General features: G+C 44.0%; 1 protein-coding gene across 1 annotated transcript in view; it reads right to left on the bottom strand.

Annotated features, from left to right (window-relative positions):
- COX16 (cytochrome c oxidase assembly factor COX16) overlaps positions 1-10,990 on the bottom strand; it is a 42,785-nt gene extending 31,795 nt beyond the window's left edge. The window contains exon 1 of the mRNA XM_028725096.2: positions 10,839-10,990. Coding sequence (XP_028580929.1) covers positions 10,839-10,898 — 60 coding nt within the window. The 5' untranslated portion in view covers positions 10,899-10,990. The remainder of the gene's footprint in view (positions 1-10,838) is intronic.
- Between the last annotated feature and the right edge of the window lie 6,879 nt (positions 10,991-17,869).

The following is a 17,869-nucleotide window of genomic DNA, read 5'->3' as shown; positions in this document are numbered from 1 at the left end:
CTGTGTTCTACTAAGATTCCAGACTCACCAAATTATTCAGGAAAATCTAAAGCAGCCAACCCTTAGGTTAGCAAAACAACACGCAGCAATTTCTCCAGCACTGCCTAGCAATTTGCAACGTTAGATCACCTCTGTTGCTAGAGAAACTCATTCCGTTGTTGTAGCACTGATTTTGAAAGCCAGATTACAAAATTACATTCCCTTTGTCATAAATCCCTAAATTAATCACATCACAATATTCACTGCTGGCAACACAGATCATGCACTGGTGAAAAGAAAGCCGGGGAAATGTTATGAAATATTTTACTTGAAGAGGGAATGTGATAATTTTCAAGCCTCTTCTTTAAGACTGTTGTTGTTGAAGCCTCCAGCTATGCATTGTGCAGCTGCAGAACTGGAACAGTCAAATGAAATATTCTCTTTTTACTTCACAGTGATGGGAATTAAAGAGATTTGGAGGGGGGGGTTCCTTTTTTAAAGAAAAACTGCTGTGTGTGCATTTTAGAGCTGCTGAAAGGTCCCGATGTGACAGCCCTGAAAACTACAGTTCTTCATTTATTCAAGTACAGCAGGGGCACAAAAAGCAAAACCCAAAAAACCAAATGCTGGCTACCAATATGGCTCAGCCCCAGACACCCTAAAGAGTCCCCAATCTTTTATTTTTCAGAATAATATGGGTTTTGCTAGAAGGCAGCTCTCTCAAACAGCTCAGGTGTACCTAAACATTTGTAACTGTGTTGTCCCATTCTCCAGGAAGCTATGTGTCATCAAAATGTTTTTGTCCAGGAGACCTTGCTCGGCAATTGCAAGCTTTGAACACATAGATGAGACTTTAGAAATATCACCAACCACTTATCCTGTCACTTTTCAACTTAAATTAAGCACAGCCAACTTTGGGTTTCTCAGCAGCCTCTGAATTCTCAGCAGTCTAGTAGCCTGGATGCATAGCTTGCGGTATGAATCATACTGTGACAAATGTAGCATCGTTCCTTAGATGTCATATTCATACCTACAACTTTGTCAAGACAATTATCTTCGTTGTCTCACACAGGAGCATAAGATGGCCTATCTAGGCCATCATCCTGTTCTCACAGTAGTCAACCAGATGCCTGTGGGAAGCTTGCAACACAGACCAGAGTGCGACAGCACTCTGCTCCCCTGCGATTCCCAGCATACTGCCTCCAAAAGTGGAAGCAAAATACAGCCATAGTGGTTGGTAGCCACTTGTCATCCCCGAATTCGTCTAATCCTCTTTTAAAACTATCCAAGCTGGTGGCCACCACTGCCTCAGGTGGAAGCAGGTTCCATAGTTTAACTATGCACTGCTTGAAAAAAATACTTTCTTTTATCTGTCCTGGATCTTTCAACATTCAGCTTCGTTGTTATTAGAGAGAGAACTTTTCTTTACTCAGTTTCTCTGGGCCAAGCATAATTTTAAAAACAAGGGCCCTCACTCCTTCTTGCTCATCAGCAAGTGGTTCTCAGGCACATTGCCTCTGAACTCTTGAGGTTCCGTATAATCATGACCACACTACTTCTCCATTAATATATCACATCCCCTTTTCAAGTCGTGTGAGTGGCCACTGCCTTAGTACCTTGTGGCAGCAATTTACTCCAGGAAGAAGCACTTTCCTTTATCTGTCCTGAATCTTCCAACATTCAGCTTCATCGGATGTTATGGAGGAGGGAGAAAAACATTTCTGTCTCCACTTTCTTCATGCCATACATAAATTTATAAACTTCCACCATGTCTCATCTCAACTTTTCTCTAAACTAGTAAGTTAAGAAGAAGAAGAAGAAGAAGAAGAAGAAGAAGAAGAAGAAGAAGAAGAAGAAGAAGAAGAAGAGTTTGGATTTGATATCCCGCTTTATCACTACCCTAAGGAGTCTCAGAGCGGCTAACATTCTCCTTTCCCTTCCTCCCCACAACAAACACTCTGTAAGGTGAGTGGGGCTGAGAGACTTCAGAGAAGTGTGACTAGCCCAAGGTCACCCAGCAGCTGCATGTGGATGAGCAGAGACACGAACCCGGTTCCCCAGATTACGAGTCTACCGCTCTTAACCACTACACCACACTGGCTAGAGCAACCTTTTCTCACAGAGGAGTTGCTTTACCCACTTGATCATTTTGCTTGCCCTTTTCTGAACCTTTTCACAGCATAGATCTGTACAGACCTGCCCTATCCCTTCATCTTTCATCTCAAGCAACACTGATCCCAGAAAGTCCCCCTACTATCGGTCTCAGTACAGTATGCAAGAGTCATATGGGAAATGAGTACAGAAGCACACTCACAAACAAACCAATATTGCTATGCATGACTAGACAAGTCCCTCAAAACACATACAAATGTTTTGCAAATGTGTGGGTACGCTCAAATTTCATACACCCCTAAACCAGAGTTTATTTTAAACAGGCATCCCCAAATTCAGCCCTCCAGCTGTTTTGGGACAACAATTCCCATCACACCTGATCACTGGTCCTGTTAGCTAAGGATGATGGGAGTTGTAGTCCCAAAACAGCTGGAGGGCCGAGTTTGCGGCTGCCTGATTTTAAACAATTATTTTAAAACGACACGCAAACCAGGCCTGTGGCCATCAGGTCTTTTGGACTTGCTCTGAATAGCCAGCTTCATGTATTATCATTCTCTCAACTTCCAACTGTAGTCTTTTGTGTTCTTACACAAATGTAGTCAAATGATGGCACCACCAATACATAGAAGGGCAGTACTCCAAGGTCTGTTTGAGTACAACTGAGGGGGAGATACCCCCCCCCCAAAAAAAAAACCAGTCCAATGAGAATTCAATGGCCATAGAACACTGGCTGATTGGAAGCAAAAAAATCTGATAAGCAACTAGAAGAATAGTTGAAAAGGGGCATGTCCAACTGACTGGAACAGTGAAAGGGAACATGCCAGGCTGCAGTACTTTTTGCACATCCCACTTATATATGCCATCAGCAAGCTAACATACATAGAATGGTTGGTGGCGCTAATGATTTTTTGCTGTTTTGTGCCACATCTCAAACCTTGCTACTTGCAGAAGACATTTCTCCCAATAAAATAAAGATGTAATCAGTAGGCTGGAAAACCATCTAGGTTAAATAAAAAAGATGTAGACTGACATCAGCCTTATTTGGTTCGCCTAATCTAGTTTATGAGTGTTATGAGCAATTCTGAGAGTGACAAGCATGAAATACCACTTGCCAGGCCTTTGGCTCTTCCATTTGGTTGGAAACAAGCTGGTTTTGCCCTTGATTCCAAGAGAGGATCACTCTGGTCATAAGATGCCTATCCTAAAGCAATTTTTATGGATGAGTGGGAAATGCTAGCTTCATACTTTCTTCCATCTTAAATGGAGAGAGGTAAAAACAAAAGCTACACATTTCATCACAAAGGACTCCCTTTGAGCAAATAACCTGCTCCTCTGAGCCACACAAGAGAGTTTCTGGATAGGGAAGGGGAACGTGTGTCCCTCCAAAAGTTCACAGAACCATATAATCGTAGAGTTGGAAAGGACCCAAGGGTCATCTAGTCCAACACCCCCAAAATGCAGGAATCTCAGCTCAAGCATCCATGACAGATGGCCATCCAACCTCTGCTAAAAAACCTCCTGAGGAGTCTGTTCCACTGTCCAACAGATCTTATCATCATTAAGTTATTCCTGATGCTTAGTCGGGAGTGTCCTTTCTTTTAACTTGAAGTCAAAGCAAGAGAAAACAAACTTGTTCCCTCTTCCATGTGACATGTGATTGCAACTTCTGTCATCTCTAACTGATGAGAATTGTAGCCCAACAACATCCAGGGGCCACAGTCCCCCTACCCCTGTTCAGTAAAAAAAAGCTCCCTTAGGCAAATTAATGTGATGAAGTACAGAAAAGATATTTTGCAAAAAACACAAAGAACACAAAGAACCCTCTAAAAAGAAGGCAGCCCATATGTTCCTCAGTGCAAGCATGAGCAAAAATGGCTCCTTCAACCAGACTGTTGTCATTTTGCATTACACACAGTGCTTGGCCAGGTCAGATAACAAGGGAATTAACACAGCTGCTTGAAGAACAAGTCTGTTATGGTGGGTCAAGAACAGCTTTCCTGTTAAAAACAGGGCTGTCCCTTTCTTCCTTTAAAACAAGACACGTTGCATTTTAAGAAGTGAAGAATTCTCTCCCATCTTCATTTCAGCTCCATATGCAACCAGCCTGTCATTGCTTTTTTAAAAAAAGAATCTGTAGATACCTAAAGACTAGTATTATTTCTTCAGTAGCTTCCACACAACAGGGAAGCGAAACACCACACACCCCAACACAAGGAATTAATATTCCCTTTTATCACCCAGTGTTCCATGATGTAAGAAATACAGGGCAGAAACAAAGGATAAAGATTTGGAGCCCCCCAGCTCTGCAGTTAAAAACTGCTGCTCTTTCATTAGTTGGGCAGTGACTTTTCCTGGCCAGTTAAATGGACTGCAGCAGGGTTGCTGAACTACAACTCCCATCACCCCTGGCCAATGGGCATGCCTGCTGGAGCTGATGGGAGCTGTAGTTCAGCAACATCTGGAAGGCAAAGGTTCCCCACACCTGGACTACAGGGTAAAATAAGAAGCTGTGGCAAAACAGCCAAATTCTGAAAGGAGAAAAAGGAGTGGGAGGGGCAAAGGTCAAAACTGAGGAACAGACTGAGGAACAGACTGGGATGACAGAAAAAGCAGCTAAGAGTTCCTCTAAATGACAGCATCACCTGCAAAGTACTCATGCTCCCTAAACGTGAGGATGGGATGGAGCAATGCTCAATTTCTGAGAATGGCCGAGCAACAGACTTACTGCGAATGGGCCTCCTTTTCTGTGGTCCATTAAAATTAATGGCATGCCACTATCTGTGGTGTACCATGTTTGAATGGCAAAGGCATACAGAGACAGTTTTCCTTAAGCAGCTGGCTCACAAGTATGGGATGCTCTTCCCTAAGGGCTTAGGGTTCACCTTTGCATGAGCATTTTCTGAGGGCAGCTTGGGATAGTATCTGGCTAGTGTTATTTTTTCATGGTTTCCAATACATAGACAAACCACTTGACTTCAGGCTTTCATCTTTCTTCTTCCAACATTAAACAGCAGAATGCGTACTATTACACCTCCCACTGCATATATTGCCCATGGCATCAGCCATCAGTAACGATAAAAGACAAACAAAAAACAACAGATGACAGTCGTGGCAAATGCAGAGATGAAAATTTGTTTTTCTAAACACAATTAATTTAAGCAGTGGGCAAAGTGTCAGCCAGTGTGATGGCTGATTTTATTTTGTCCTATAGAAGTCATGACAATCATTTCTGGAGGATAATATAAAATAGCTGCAGTCACCAGCTTGTGATTGTGATTAGGCAAAACTTGCCAGTCGGCCCTATAGATGCGCCTAAGCTCAGCAGCTTTATTTTCTTATAGAAGTGAATGGCTTCCATTCACTTCAATGGGAAAGAATACAGCACCAGCAGTGCATGAGAACCCTCCAGAGAACAGGATGAAAGACATTCCAGTCGTGCTGCCTGCCTAACTAAAAATAAACCACATATGATTGCATAGAGACAATATCAAGATTTTTACACCCATCTTCTGTTGCTTTTAAAGGGACACTTTTCAGATGGAGTTAGTGTTCCAAATACGAAATTCTGCATGTTCAGGAAACAGTATAATAGCAGTTTTATTGTACCAGTGACAAAGAACTTTGCTGTCCCAGGACAGTATGCAAGAGTCACATGGGGAATGAATCACTGGCAGCTGCAACTATTATCAGAAAAGTGAAATCAACACCATATTTTAGAAACAGGAGCACCATCTACTGTATTTGAGAGCTAGGTACACTTCAAATAGAATTTCCGAAAAGAAAAAGCTCTCGTGGCTCTTAGAAATCAGTTTGGAAACAGTACAAAGTAGTAAGAGGCAAGGAGATGTGAAAATCCAAGCATGCGGAACAACCTCTTGAGAGACATACAGTACATATCTACAAGGTCACAAGAATTCATCCCAGCATCTGGACAGATGTTCCCATCCTGGTGCTGTGGGACTTCACACCCTGCAGCACATAAGCTGTTAAACAGTGTTCCATGCCATCTTACACCACTCTCTTAGGTTCTTGCTGGCTTATGCTAGGCACTGATATGATCACACATATTGTCAAGTTCAAAGGTGAAGAAAGCCAGATTGGAGAATTCCCCAGAATAATCATTGTATTCAGCACATTTACCTGTGTTAGTTATTTTAATCCCTCATAAATCAACTTCTTCTTTGTTCTAAATGTTTATTTGGTTATTTAATTCACAGTGCTAGCCTTCCTAATCCTGAAATATATGGAAGATTTACAAAAGATTAAAACATAAGCAATATTGGTTTGGTGTTTTTTTAAAAAAAGTAAAAGGCAACTGACACATGGTAAAACTTGATTTCCCTAGAACACTACTATCCACTTGGTAAGTGGACTCACTACTCAGAAATGGGTCACACCAGTTGCACAATGACCATTTTCTAGGAAGTTGTTTTTTTAAGGATGTGGAAAATGACAAAAAGAACAGAGGTGGGCATATATAAAAGATCCACATTGTTCATGCTATTGTCCTACAAGCTAAGCCTAAGGTAAAGGTACCCCTGCCCGTATGGGCAAGTCTTGACAGACTCTGGGGTTGTGCGCCCATCTCACTCAAGAGGCCGGGGGCCAGCGCTGTCCGGAGACACTTCCGGGTCACGTGGCCAGCGTGACAAAGGCTGCATCTGGCGAGCCAGAGCCGCACACGGAAACGCTGTTTACCTTCCCGCCAGTAAGCGGTCCCTATTTATCTACTTGCACCCGGATGTGCTTTCGAACTGCTAGGTTGGCAGGCGCTGGGACCAAGCAGCGGGAGCGCACCCCGCCGCGGGGATTCGAACTGCCGACCTTTCGATCGGCAAGCCCTAGGCGCTGAGGCTTTTACCCACAGCGCCACCCGCGTCCCTACAAGCTAAGCCTAGGTGTCATAAAAAACCAGGCGGGAAAGCAGCAGAGTTTACAATCAGCATCAAATTGAAACAGCATCAAATGTAAGATGCACTTTTAAGGGACAACTGGAAGCATACACCAAAGCTCCCAATTCTTCCTTTGGAGCTGCAACTTTATTTATCCCATGCTTTGTGTCACATAGGTCACATGCCAGAGGTTCCACACCCATGTTCTCTGGTTTTTCTCAGCAAGAACACAAGGAACTGACAAGATTCCTGTCAATTTTTTGTGTAGCTGATCATAGCCTTGCTAATTTTATTCTCATGATGTTTGTATATAGGTTGTTCTATGCACATAAGGCTCAGGAGAGAGACCTTTGCTGGGGTCTCTGAAGGGAGGATACATTAGATTTTAATTAAATTGAAAAGTCTTCAATGTTATTAGCAGATAGCAATAGGATAACTGTAGGGAAAGCATGTACAGTAGTTCCCACACCTGATATCAAAGTCTGCTAGACTTTCAGCAAAATCAAATTCACTATCACTTGCCTTTCTTTGGAACCCCAGAAACTAATAATTCTACATTCTTCCTGTACTATGTCTACCTGCTGGGTAGAGAAATAAGTATGGAACAATCTAACAAAGCTACAATTGGGAGAATTCAACAAAGCCTTCCACAATTCATTCTTCCCTTTTTAAAAAAAGTTACACACAAACACACAATAGCGGGGGGTGGGTGGGTTTGGGGGGGGGGGGGTTCAAACAACTTTTACCCAGTATGCTATGACTTCCCTATACCAAGTTTATTGTATTATTTTGTATTGTATTAGGCTGAATATGGTATTTTTACATCAATTCTTATGTTTTTGTGTGTGTGTTTGTGCCTTTAACAGCCCGGGTTTTTGTGCTACTTATCTCAATGACCTGTCACATATATTAACGCTAACAAACAAATAATCCTATTCAGTTAATGACATAGGCAGGATTTGTGAATACGGTAGATCTTGAAGAGAAAGAATCTAATAGGAACCAAGACTTGAATTCAATCATAACACTAAATTCTGTGCAAAGTCACATTTGCTGTCTGTTCAGTTTCTGCAGAAGCATGTACCATTGGAACAATGAAAACTGACCAGAATTCTGAAGCTAATGGCACAAAAACCATCATGCAAACAAACCAAAACAAACCCCTTAAGCAAAATCTACTTGTCAGCAAAACAACTGAATCTTAAAAGCCAGCAAACTAAATGTTGTGCAGCCCATCAACTATGCATCATGGCTTTTCAGGTACTCAGCAACTTTTCTAATGTTGGCCCACAACTTATGCACATTTAACTTGTGCACATTCAGCTTTACGCGCATGGCAAAAAAAAATAATTTTAAAGGCCGGAAAGGGGGCAGGGTCCTGGGAAAAATGACTTTGGCAATCCCATCTACCATTGAACCCAATGGATTTTGACTATATGCAATTTTGGCATTAGGCATGATCTCTGGAACGTAACCACTGTGTAAATGCAATCTTACTGTATTCTAAATGCAGATGTCATCCAACCAAACTCCTGAATTTTTGTTGTGCTTTTTCCCTTGTTCTTACCCCTTTGTTTTGTATAATATCTAGACTGATTAAGAGTTCTGGAGAATTCAAAAGCTTGCTATTTTCTGACAATTTGGTTGGTCCTCATAAAGGTGCTGCCTTTGCTTTTTAAGCATAATAACCTTACCAAGGCCTCACAATACATGGCTGTTTGGATATCCTACTGAGCTTGGTGACTTGGAAGTGCAGTAGGCCTGTTTTCAACTATTAAATTACTGAAACGAAGCACTACAAAGATTTTTCCAGAGGGAAACTTCTACAGGAAAATGAGCATTGCTACACAGTTAACCGCAAACGGAATGGTAGCTAAAATTCTTAGAATGTCTGAAAGTCAGCTTATTTATGAATTGAAGTGACATGATTGGCACTTAGCAAGTATGTTTGCTACCATTATAATAGAAAAAAATGTTTTTGCTTTGCTAATGCCAAATTTTAAATTTAACTGTCCTCCCTTTGGTAATACTTGTTGCAGCCAACTGGAAATTGCAGGAAAGAGTACTGTTGCGCTCAGGTCCTGCATGCAAGCTTCCCCATAGGCATCTGGTTGGCCACTGTGAGAACAGAGTGCCAGATTAGATGGGCTTTTGGCCTGATTCTGTGGGGCTCTTCTTACATTTAGTCTCCCTGCAATGGCACGGGTTTCAACTGGATGAAGTCCCTTTCAACCTAGTAATGATACCCCAAAGGCATGTGGAAGTTCCTTTCTTCCCCGTGTCGTATCAAAAGAATCTGGAAAGGTCCATCATCTAAGCCGGTACGGCATTTTGAATCTAACGGCATTCGGAGTCTAACGGCAGCCAAGCAGATGCTCCTGGGAAGCTTCCAAGCAGGGCACAAAGACAACAGCCAAGGCATCTGCTGAAGCGCCAGCCACAAAGACAAGAAGGGGGAGAGGAGTTGAAAGAGTGCCACACATCAGCAGCCTTCCAGGGCACTAAGATGGTCACCAGCTGCCTCAAATCCGGCTTGGTCTCTCCAATCTCAGGCAAATTGGGGCAGGGCACCAAAGCAGCGGTGCTTTTTCATGCAGTAGTCAGAGCTATGAGCTGTAGAATCGCAGAATCAGAAGGGACCATGAGGGTCATCTAGTCCAACCCCAGCGATGCGGGAATCATTTTGCCCAAATCTTGAGATTAAGTCAAGTCTCCTGCTCTACCAACTGAGCTATCCCACATATGCCTGTTCCACGTATTTCGCTCACACCTGCTTTCCAGTACAGTGGTACCTTGGGTTACATATGCTACAGGTTACAGACTCCGCTAACCTAGAAACAGTACCTCGGGTTAAGAACTTTACTTCAGGATGAGAACAGAAACCGTGCTCCGGCGACACAGTGGCAGCAGGAGGCCCCATTAGCTAAAGTGGTGCTTCTGGTTAAGAACAGTTTCAGGTTAAGAACGGACCTCCAGAATGAATTAAGTACTTAAACTGGGGTACCACTGTACTGGCTGGGACATGAGTGGTGCTGTGGGTTAAACCACAGAGCCTAGAACTTGCCAATCAGAAGGTTGGCAGTTCGAATCCCCGCAGAGGGGTGAGCTCCCGTTGCTCAGTCCCAGCTCCCGCCAACCTAGCAGTTCAAAAGCATGTCAAAGTGCAAGTAGATAAATAGGTACCGCTCCAACAGTAAGGTAAATGGTGTTTCCATGCGCTGCTCTGGTTCGCCAGAAGCGGCTTAGTCATGCTGGCCACATGACCCGGAAGCTGTACGCCGGCTCCCTTGGCCAATAAAGCGAGATGAGCACTGCAACCCGAGTTGGTCACGACTGAACCTAATGGTCAGGGGTCCCTTTACCTTTACCACTGTACTGGGTTACAGCTAACTAATAAAATTATTGGGGGGGGCGGTTTTCCTTGTTTCTTTACCCGACAAGCACAGCCACCCTCTAAAAAAAGGGTCAGTTCTCGAATACTGTACTTTAAAAGTCACGCTGTAATGCGTGTCATGCAATGCGGAAAGAAGAATATAAAGAACGACACCCCCCTCTCCATTTCAGTATATAATCTCCTCATCTGCCGGGGGGGGGTTGTCACGTGACCCTGTTTAAGCAGGGGGGGAGCGCAGAGCGAGCCGTTGCTGAAACGCTCGCGCCGCCCGACGCAAAGCCTCGTCGCTTTTTCGACGGCCTTCCCGAGAAGGTCGGCCCCTAGCGGCCGGCCCGGGGGGCTGCAGCCTCCGCCATTGGCAAACGAAGCCCCGCCCTCCGCCAGCGCTTCGCGGCCGCTCTGCTGAGGTAGTTCTAGGCCAGCGTCCCGGCCGCCGCCCCGTCCCCCCGGCCGCCGCTCACCATCATGGGGACTCCATACTGTAGCGTCTTGCTCTTCCGCAGCGCTCGCATTCCGACCATGGCTGGAGCGGCCCAGTATCTCGCCTTCTTGTGCCCGGGGGGGGGGGGGAGGCCGTTCCTGCAGCGCTTCCGGCGTCCGCCGAATCGCTCGTCCCTCGGATCCCGAAGTCGGGAGCAGCCGAGTTCCGCCGTGCGAAAAGGGAAACGGGGGTTGTGCGGGGGGGGGGGAATAAAAATAAAAATTTCCACTCTCAAGGACTCCTCGAATGGGAACCCGGTTAGCGGTCCAGATGCCTGAAACCGACGGAAGGAGGACTTGGCAGGCAGAAATTCGACGGGTCCAGTTTCCCCGAATTTGGAGGCAGGCAAATAAAGGACATAATTAGTAATTAGTGCTGCTTGTGTCCTCGATTTCACCGAATCTATTTAATTACGCCGCTAATTGGTTCCACCCTGAAAGCACATTTCAGCACACCACAAACGTATAAACTAAAGCATACGCTGACGCCATGCGGACGGGTTATTTCGGATCTTTACCCTAAGCATAAGAAATAAGAACAAGTCCCATGTAATCATTAGAAATTGGGGCTTCCACATCAGATGGGTGTTGTTTCCAGGCAGATTATCCCAGTGTTTCTTTTTCTAGACTTTTTTATATCTGTGTTTATATCTGTCTCAAAAACTCATTATCATATATGCTTGGCAGCAGTGACACTAGCTTTAAAGAATGAAAAAATGACATACTAAATTAGAGGCTGCGAAAGGAAAATAGATCTTAGAAAGTCGTTTTTTAAAGCTGTTATGCCCAAACCTAGACACAGCCCCCCACCCACCCGGTAATGCGACCATCTCAAAATTGGCAAAGCAGATTTGATCACTGTGCTTGCGTTTATCCACTAGATGGCATATTCTTTATACCAAATGTTAAAGCAATACCTTTTCTCCTTGCTATGTTGCAGAGAATTAACAGCTACTGTATTTAAAAAATGGAATGAAATCTTGTCTTCCATGCAGGCTTCTGGATTACACAGAGCTCTGCATCAAACAGAATCAGGAGAGTGTTAAATTATCCTGTTGTTGTTGTTGTTGTTGTTGTTGTTGTTGTTGGCGGCATCCATCTGTCTCCAGAGACAATGGAGTGCACCTCTGGGGGTGAAGTCAAACTACTGCGTTAGCAGCACCAAAGTGATCTCCTTGGGGCACAAGCCTGGACAGTGTGTATGGAGGTCCTGGGCTGCCCAGATGATAACACACACACCCCTTGGCCTCACTGATGTGGTCTAAAGGAAAGCAGAGCAATACGTTTGGCACCAGCTTGGCTGTAGGAATTGCCCAAAGGAGGTGTACAAGGCACCATCCAACAGTCTTAGGGATTCCACTCCAGATTTATGTAGGGTTTACTCCTTAGCCTTCTGTTGTCCTGAAGATACCCTGCAAGGCAGCACAGATTCTGTTCAGAGCTTTCTTTCTCCTAGATGGGCTACCTTGCCAGGTTGACGAGCCCCATCTGCCCCTCACTTCCCTCTACAGCACGTGCAGAAACCATCTTCTTGACTGTTGGACCCGCTATTAGTCTCATGTGCTCAATCTGCCAGAGCTTGTCTTCGCATGCAGGGGAGGTTCCTAACTCATGGAGGGTTTGAGACCCATAGGCTACCCCCACCTGGTTTAGCCAGCTTTGTCCATCTTTCGTCCCCACACTGCACTCAGCTCTCACTTGCAGCTCTTAGAAGCTGCCAGCATGTGACAGTGGCACCAGCCACATCCCAGGAATGGATATTATAGATTTGTACTGTTTCAAAATAAACCAGTGGTTAAAAAGTAATAATACTCCAAACACTGTAGGGTTTGTTTGTTTTGTACAGCAAATATAGAAGTGTAGAGGATGAAGAGTAACAACACTGCAACATCATATACAACTGCGATTACTGCTCACTAACAAGCAAAATTGTTGATGCCTTATATACATAAAAGGGTCTATCACAGTGATCTGTATAGAAAAAGAACTGTGTTGAAACAGCAGCAAGCCACAAACTCCACCTTTTCTTAAGGTGCTGTACAGACCAGAGAGAGGACAGGAATATCCAGTACCTGGTTTGTTTCCCCAGTTCACTGAACTCTAATTCACTGAAGTTGTCTGCCTGAGATGTACAGACCTTGGCTTAACTTTGGCTTCTGTTTTCTAATTGGATGGAAGTTGATTTGAAGGAAAGCGCATCAAACAGGAGTAATTCTCAAGAAGCTATAGGATGCCTATGGATTGTGGCTAACATGATGTGTACTCAGCTTCAAACACCAATGGTGGGCACACACTGAAGCTGGAGTGCATAGTAACATGTACAGTGGTACCTCGGGTTACATACATTTCAGGTTACATACACTTCAGGTTACAGACTCCACTAACCCAGAAATAGTACCTGGGGTTAAGAACTTTGCTTCAGGATGAGAACAGAAATCGTGCAGCAGCAGCAGGAGGCCCCATTAGCTAAAGTGGTGCTTCAGGTTAAGAACAGTTTCAGGTTAAGAACGGACCTCCGGAACAATTTAAGTACTTAACCCGAGGTACTACTGTACACGACTTTAGGCTGCAATCCTATGCAGACTATCCTGGGAGTATGTTCCACTGAACTCAGTGCGGCCTATTCCTGAATAGACATGCATAGGATTGTGCTGTTAAAGAACTTCTGTGCTTCCCTTCAATTAAAAAAAAATCACGACAGTTTGCATAATTAAAACAAAAAAATTAAACAGAACAAAAAAAAAAAAAAAAACCTCAGTAAAGACCACACCATATAAAACAGCAAATAAAAGGCATTAAATGTCTTAAAACCAGAACTGGTGGTGTTAGGGAAAATTGAAAGGGCCTAGGATCTAACCTTCTGGAAAATTTCATTAAGATCAGTCATGTAGTTTAAAGATAACTGTTATGTTTTATCTGCCATTGAATTTCTAAGACAGCCATAAGCAGTCAAGCACTAGTGCTTTGAGGGGACACATTAGCCCAAACAGCGTGTGTAGAAATAGCTTTTATAGCCAGGATAGAGATAAGCAGCTCAGAATCAACCCTGGTGTTTTGTTAACTCCTCAGAAAACACTCAGCTGCATTGCAGCAAGAACAACAGGACTGCAGTCTGGTATCAATACCAAAGGCCTTCTTCAAACACATTATTGTACAGCATGCATTGGATTAGGCTGCACATCATCTTTTCTCTGCATGATCTTCATGTGCCTTGAACCAGAGGGGCAAATATAACACATAATTTCTGCAGTTTATCTAAAGCTTTTTAAAAAGACAAATCCACCCATGAAACAGAAAAACAGCTATGGTTGCTTCCACACAGTGTTTTGTTTGGAAAAGCCATCACCCAGTCACATTTTATGGAGAATCCAATCAAACAATGATTACACAAATATGTCTCTACATATTCAAAAAGATAGGGTGGGAATTACCCAAACTCTTCTCCAAGAATAGTATGGTCCGGCTGAGGACCCTTTGAGGTGAGACCAGGTGAAAATGTGACAGCTGTTCGTTTCACCCAGACCTTTCTGCAGCATCTGCATACTGCTGCTTCTTTAAGGTGTCTAGAGATACTTCCTTTTCAAATTTGTTCTCGCCTAAAGGTGAAGAGAGGATACTAAAGGCAAGCAGAGAATGTTTCCTTGCAACTAACCAGAGCAAAGATGTCAAGAAATGGTAAGTTGCTTGAGTGACTGGATCTAATATACCATAAAGGCTTCTTTCCAAGGGAAAGCAACTGTCTTATTGAAAGGAGGCATGTTGGAAGTTTTCCATTTCAAAACTTCTTCCACTTTGTTCAGTTGGCTTCTGGATCATTCCACTGAATTGTCACAGAGCATGGGGGGCTATTACCATCGTTCAGAATTGAAACTGATGCAAACCAGCTCATAAAAATTATTTTCTGAGAAATGTTTTAGTGTGCATTGTTATCTATATTTTTAGCAGACACCCAGAGGAAGCTAGTTCCATACACTCAACATTGTCCAATTCCCCAGCTAAAACTGGCCAGTGTTTTCACCCAATGTCCACCACAATACGGGCCTGAAACACACTGTAGTGCAGGATAGTGGTTAGAATAGTATTCAGTATGCCTCAATACCAGTTACTGAGGAACACAAGTGCGAGAATGATACCTTGCTTATGCGCTTCCCACAGGCATCTGTTAACAGCAAAACCAGGCGCCTTCATCTGCCCCAGCTGCAACAAAACATGTCTCTCCTGTAGTGGTCTCTACAGCCACAGCAGGCACTGTGGCTCTCCAATGGTTTGACTTTACCCTTGATGGCACACTCTTTCATTGTCTTTCAAGACAGATGGATGCCAACATGCTATGTCATGCTGAGCACACACACACACACACACACACACACACAGAGAGAGAGAGAGAGAGAGAGAGAGAGAGCGAAAGGAAGGAAGGAAGGAAGGAAGGAAGGAAGGAAGGAAGGAAGAAAGAAAGAAAGAAAGAAAGAAAGAAAGAAAGAGAAAATGCAGCATACAGATATAAGGATATTAATGTTTGATGATGTGCTCTTGGGGTATGATCAACAGAGCTGCCTGCAGTTTTGGTTTTTCCTTTGTCGGCATGGCTATGGGTGTTGTCACAATGAGCTCCTGCATTTCAAAATTCAGCTCTAGTTTATTGCTTCTACTGTAGGTCAGAGGGCATAGGATGGCAGCCTGAGATTCTTAGATCAGGTATGCTGACACCAGGTGATTCATCTCTGTTCTAATGCAAGTTAGATTCAGCAGCAACTTCCTCTTCATCTACATCTATTTCACCCTTTTTTGAAAGCCTTGGTAGCTGCCTCTTAAGTGCCTCTCATCATGTTTACCAAAAGCTCCCTGATTTTTGCATGCACAAGTTAACTAAATGAGGCCCACTTGAAAAACGCACTTTGAGCACTGACAAGCATTTAGCATTCTGTGCTGGCAGAATGTATACTTATGAGGGTCAGTGAGGGCACAGGAGTAGGTACATTACATCCATTTTCCAAATGAACCAAGGCTGGCAATATACAAGGCAGGGAGCTAAAGAATGAAATGTCACTTTGGTCCAGACACCATCACATCACCCCGGAAACTGATCTTCGTCATGCTAATGGGTGATTGAAATACAAATACAACAGCAGAAGAGAAAAAATAAATAGCACCACAGGGCACAAAAGGGTAGAAATAAAATTGAGGTGATTGTGTGTGTAACTGAACCAAATAAATCTATGTATATACGCAGCAATAATGGGAAATTAATGTTGCATCAGGTCAAGTGAAGAGATAATAATCACTAGGCTTTTGTTTAGCAAATTGCAAAAAAATATTTAGGGGACTCAGAATCCCATGGGGAGTTGGGCAGCAGAAGCCAAACCCCAATTTTTACATCAATTTCTAGAATTATTTTTTTAAACAAAAAGCCTTCTTCTGCAATCAAATGCAAAACAGAAACTCAGCCAATGAATGCCTGCCATAATACTAGGAACAATTTGCTGCTATATCTCACCCCAGATTCCTCTTTCCAAGTGGATAGTCTGCAGCAAGCTTTCCTCAGCCCCACCCAGGCAGGACTAAAGCCATGCGTAACAAGCCATTGCATATAATGCAGGTCACACGGCTGTTTGTTGGCAGAGATGAGACCTGGGAATGTCAGAAGAAGCTGCATTCAACGGCTGCTAACTCTCCAGGGCAATAAAGGGGCAACTCAGCCCCATAATCCCCACCTCCCACCCTTAAGAGCAGCTCTAGGAATTTCAAAATAATGACAATCACCATCATGCTGATTCACATAAATATTGCTCAATGAACTCAGGAGAAAAAGACTGTGTGGTGCCAGTTTGGAGGATAAACAGAGAGCAGCAGACAATGTGGAGTCAGCAGCCCTGAACAGCCACAGGAAAAAACAGCATGTGACTGATTCTGGGCATGGCCATCTGCAACGGCAGAGGGTCAACTCATATTCAGTCTAATAATTACTTCCTAATTCAGATAGCGTTATTTTTTTAAGTGACAATTTATTTAGACCACTTCTATACCACTTAATGTATAAAAAGATAACTCTAAGTGTTGTACAGAAAGGAGCTTATATTGGAGAGTTTATGCAGTGTGTGTGTGTGTGTCCATATATAGTATAGGTTCCATTTTCCTCAGATACTGCAGTCACTTCCAGATGGCCTGCTTATTGAGAATTCATGATTTGCTTGGACAGATCCTAAATACAGTTCTCCACATTTCGGCAGCAGTCTGCAACTAAAAAAAAGTCCTCATAAAAATTTGTTAGGGCTAGTATACACATTTTCAGGACGCAGTTCTGACTAATATACACATTTTTCAGGAAATCTTCTCCAGTATGGTCCATTTCTGCATGTTATTTTCATAAGCATAAACGTGTTTATAAAAAACATTTCCCTACTACAGTGGTGCCTCGCAAGACGAAATTAATTCGTTCCGCAAGTCTCTTCGTCTTGCGAGTTTTTCGTCTTGCGATGCACCGTTTCCCATAGGAATGCATTGAAAATCAATTAATGCGTTCCTATGGAAACCGCCTTCAGACCAGGTCCGGGGACAGTCTGTCCCCCGACCTCTTCTGAAGGCTGGGGGGGGGGGAGAACAAGGGCTTTTCTTCCCACCCCCAGCATTTTAAAAAATCCCGGGACAGCGGAGGACTTCTCCGCTGTCCGGGGCGATCTTAAAATGCTGGCGGGCGGCATTTTAAAATCGCCCCGGGACAGCGGAGGACTTCTCCGCTGTCCGGGGCGATTTAAAAGCCCCTGGGAAGGCAGGCAGGGGGGACAAAGACTTCCCCCCCCCCCGCCAGCCTTCAGAAGAGGTTCAGGACCTCTTCTGAAGGCGGGCGGGGGGCGAAAGTCTTTGCTCCCCCCCGCCTGCCTTCAAAAGCCTTCCGGGACAAAAGCCTGCCTTCAAAAGCCTCTCCCGGGAAGGCGGGCAGGGGGGAACAAAGACTTTTGCCCCCCGCCGGCCTTCAGAAGGTGTTCCTGCCCCGCCGCCCGGCTTCGGAGCAGCC

Source organism: Podarcis muralis, chromosome 1 (assembly GCF_964188315.1).
Source record: "Podarcis muralis chromosome 1, rPodMur119.hap1.1, whole genome shotgun sequence".
NCBI lineage: Eukaryota > Metazoa > Chordata > Lepidosauria > Squamata > Lacertidae > Podarcis > Podarcis muralis.
This window is presented reverse-complemented; position numbering and strand designations above follow the sequence as displayed.